Here is a 3,555-nt window from a genome sequence, read left to right on the forward strand (position 1 = left end):
TTACTGCTGGTGGAACAAGGTGCGTTGGATCAATTCCTTCACCGCATCCTTGAGCTCCCTGTTCCTCATGCTGTAGATGAAGGGGTTCAAAGTTGGAGGTACCACTGAGTACAGAACAGCCACCACCAGATCCAGGGATGGGGAAGAGATGGAGGGGAGCTTCAGGTAGGCAAAAAATGAAGTGATGATGAACAGGGAGACCACGGCCATGTGAGGGAAGCATGTGGAGAAGGCTTTGTGCCGTCCCTGCTCAGAGGGGATCCTCAGCACGACCCTGAAGATCTGCACATAGGACAGCACAATGAAAATAAAACAAGCAAAGACTACAAATACAATAGCCACAAGAAACCCAACTTCCCTGAGATAGCCTGAGTCTGAGCAGGAGAGCTTGAGGATCTGGGGAATTTCACAGAAGAACTGGTCCACCACATTGCCATGGCAGAGTGGTACAGAAAAAGTATTTACAGTGTGCAGCAGAGAATCGAGGAACCCACCGCCCCAGGCAGCTGCTGCCATGTGGACACAAGCTCTGCTGCCCAGGAGGGTCCCGTAGTGCAGGGGTTTGCAGATGGCAACGTAGCGGTCGTAGGCCATGATGGTGAGAAGAGAAAACTCTCCTCCAAGGAAAAATGCAAAGAAAAAGACCTGGACAGCACAGCTTTGGTAGGAGATAGCCCTGTTATCCTGTAAGGAACTGGCCATGGATTTGGGGAGAGTGGTGGAGATGGATCCCAGGTCGAGGAGGGAGAGGTTGAGGAGGAAGAAGTACATGGGGGTGTGGAGGTGGTGGTCGCAGGCGATGGCGGTGATGATGAGGCCGTTTCCCAGGAGGGCAGCCAGGTAGATGCCCAGGAAGAGCCAGAAGTGCAGGAGCTGCAGCTCCTGTGTGTCTGCAAATGCCAGGAGGAGGAACTGGGTGATGGAGCTGCTGTTGGACATGGTCTCCATATGAACCCAGGGGTCTGTACCAGAAGGAAAAGACAGTGACAAGTGAGGACAGACTTCTCTGTGCAAAGCCATCCCTCAAATATTCATGCTCCCTCAGCAACACCCCCCTCCCTTTTTCCTGCTTGGCAGGACCTTTGTGCAGCTCCCTGGTTGTTGCTCTGGTTTGTGCTGGCTGGGGGTGCTGTGAAGAGCAGGGTTTGTGGGCTTCCAGATAAGTTGGACATGCTCTAGGCCAGGGTCTGCCTGGGAGCAGGGGGCACGTAGAGACCAGGTCTGATAGATTTTCTCAGGTGAATTCCCTCTCATCATCAAAGGGCTTGACAGCATCTCCACCCCCAATCCCAAGGAAACTTGACTGCATCAGGCTTTTTTTTGTGTTTTTTCTTTCATAAAGTTATTCCTTTCCACCAGACAAACTCACCCCAGGCCCATCTCCTTTAGGGAGTCTTCTCTGAAGGCAGAAATGCTGAACATCTCTGCTGTGCTCAGGCTGAGCAGCCACTAGTCCTGGGAGGCAAAAAGCTTTGCTGTGGCTTAGCACAGGGGCAGGCGAGCTGGTCTGTCCCTTTGTCTTGTTCCCAGCTGCCCTGTGTCTGCCCCTTGAAATGGAGGGGGATTGCACTCCTGAGGTACCTGGAGAAGCAATCAGACCCCGCTGAGAGCAGAGGGATCCACGGCAAAATACTAAGTATTTCACCCTGCCACCAGGAACCTTCACAAGGTCTCAGCACCCCAGTCCTTGCCAAGGACACAGAGTTCATTTTTCCAACAAATTGACATAATCCTGTTTGTAGCATCTCAGGACTTCTCCAATGGGTTTTACACAGAAATTCTGGGGGAAAGATATGCCATCTGCAGGGCAGCAACCAGCTTGGGAGGACACCCCAAGGAGTCACCAAGTGTCCTCATGGTGGCATCTCCTGAAGTCAGCTCAGTCCCCACCCGCACGGGCTGCACGGCCCAGAGCCCCACAGCTTCGAGGAGAGCTAGGACACCGGGTTCCCACAGACACGTCTGCATGGGAGGACCCACGAGCTCCGTGCCGAACCTTCAGCTGAACCTCCCACCCCCCAGAGTGCCTGACAGCTGCAGCAGGAGCGGCACAGGCACAAGGACAGATGAGCAGACGCGCCGGAATGGCCCAGCTGGGAGAGGCCAGCAGAGAGACAGCCAGGCACTCGGGACAGCCTTCCCCTGTCCCAGTTCTGCCTGCCACCTCCCAGCCGGTGACACCGCAGGGCAGTCACCCTCAGCCCCTGTGCTGCACAGGCACGGGGCAGGAGAGATGCCCTTCACCTCTTCTTGGCACTCAGGGGGGCGAGGAGGCTGCTGGTGGGCTGGACTCCATGGCTGTGAGGGCAGAGGCTCTGCTGGGTGGGAGAGAGAAGGGGAGAGATGTCAGTGTCACAGAAATCGGGAATGAAAACTCCTTCATGCTGGGTTTAGCATTAATGAGCAGGCATTTCTATATTTGGCTGGGGACATGAGGGAATCATTCCACCTGACATGTCCACCCTACATTAAAGTAGCCAAAGCTCATATCCCTCTGTTACATACATATTCATCAAATTTCCTAAAACTCATTATCATATATACATAGTTATTAGGCATGAAGTTTAGGTCCCCGAGGGACTTCCCTGGGGTCATTGGTGGTCTCTAGCAGTCTCTGGTGGTGTTTGGAGAGGCGCCCTTCTTGAACATTTCCTACATATTAGAATTGGACTTCATTGGTTTATGTATGCACTTCTTAACTCCAAACTAGCTTCAGCTAGTTCATTCTTTTTCAGAGCACCTTAATCTCCAAGGACAAGGGCTTCTCATTAGGAGTCTCCCAATTTACACACAAAGCTTCTCCATTTAGGCATTCCCCACAAGGTGTTTATCACAGTTGCCTAGCTGAAGGACCTCTGTGTGATAGACAATGTGTTGCAGGTGTTTGGTTGATTGCTTAAGTTCTTACGCTAACCTAAACAACTGTTTTTTCTTCACCCATTTTCCAACAACAGGGGAAGGGATCTGCACTGCAGGGCATGGCAGGAGGTGCTGGTAGATCCCCTGAAACAGGATTTCTGTTAAAAATCTCACTCCCTGCCCACATCTCTGCTGCCTGGAGCTGTGCCTGCTGGCTGCCTGGTTTTTTTGGTTCCCATTTCCTGCTCTCACAGACCCCATCCCAGCTGCTGCGTGCTCAGCTCTGCCCTGCAGACACCTCCTGGGGCAGGGCACTATCCAGGACCTTCTCTGTGCTGCAAAATTTAGGTAAGAATGGCAGAGAAAACCTGTTAAGCCTGCTGCTGATGATGCTGGTGATCTGTAAACTGTGGGGGATTGCTCTGATGCTCCCAGATTCATTCACCTCTCAGTGAAAAAGATCTGCATTGTCAGTACCTTCTCCAAACCAGTGGCAGTCATTCCAGCTTCTCACTGCTCACCCAGCCAACCCAGAGTAGCAAACTGAAAGCACAGGCTCCTTCCCTTGCAGGTGAAGCCTCCCTTTTTTTCTCTCTTACAAGTTTCCCCCCCAGAGCTGTCCAGGCTGTCAGCAGGAGCTGTGGGCAGCCCTGACCCACTCATCACCCCCCTCAGCAGCACAATGACCCTGCCCTA

General features: G+C 52.8%; 1 protein-coding gene across 1 annotated transcript; it reads right to left on the reverse strand.

Annotated features, from left to right (window-relative positions):
- On the reverse strand, nucleotides 1–939 carry LOC122153016 (olfactory receptor 14J1-like). Its single transcript, XM_042789145.1, has one exon. The coding sequence runs from the start codon at nucleotides 937–939 to the stop codon at nucleotides 1–3; it is 939 nt and encodes a 312-aa protein (XP_042645079.1).
- Between the last annotated feature and the right edge of the window lie 2,616 nt (nucleotides 940–3,555).

This window comes from Tyto alba, unplaced genomic scaffold (assembly GCF_018691265.1).
Source record: "Tyto alba isolate M040663 unplaced genomic scaffold, T.alba_DEE_v4.0 Super-Scaffold_15, whole genome shotgun sequence".
NCBI lineage: Eukaryota > Metazoa > Chordata > Aves > Strigiformes > Tytonidae > Tyto > Tyto alba.

Excerpts from the sequence above, each read along its gene's own strand:
- LOC122153016 (XM_042789145.1), bottom strand. The coding sequence starts at position 939 with ATGTCCAACAGCAGCTCCATCACCCAGTTCCTCCTCCTGGCATTTGCA.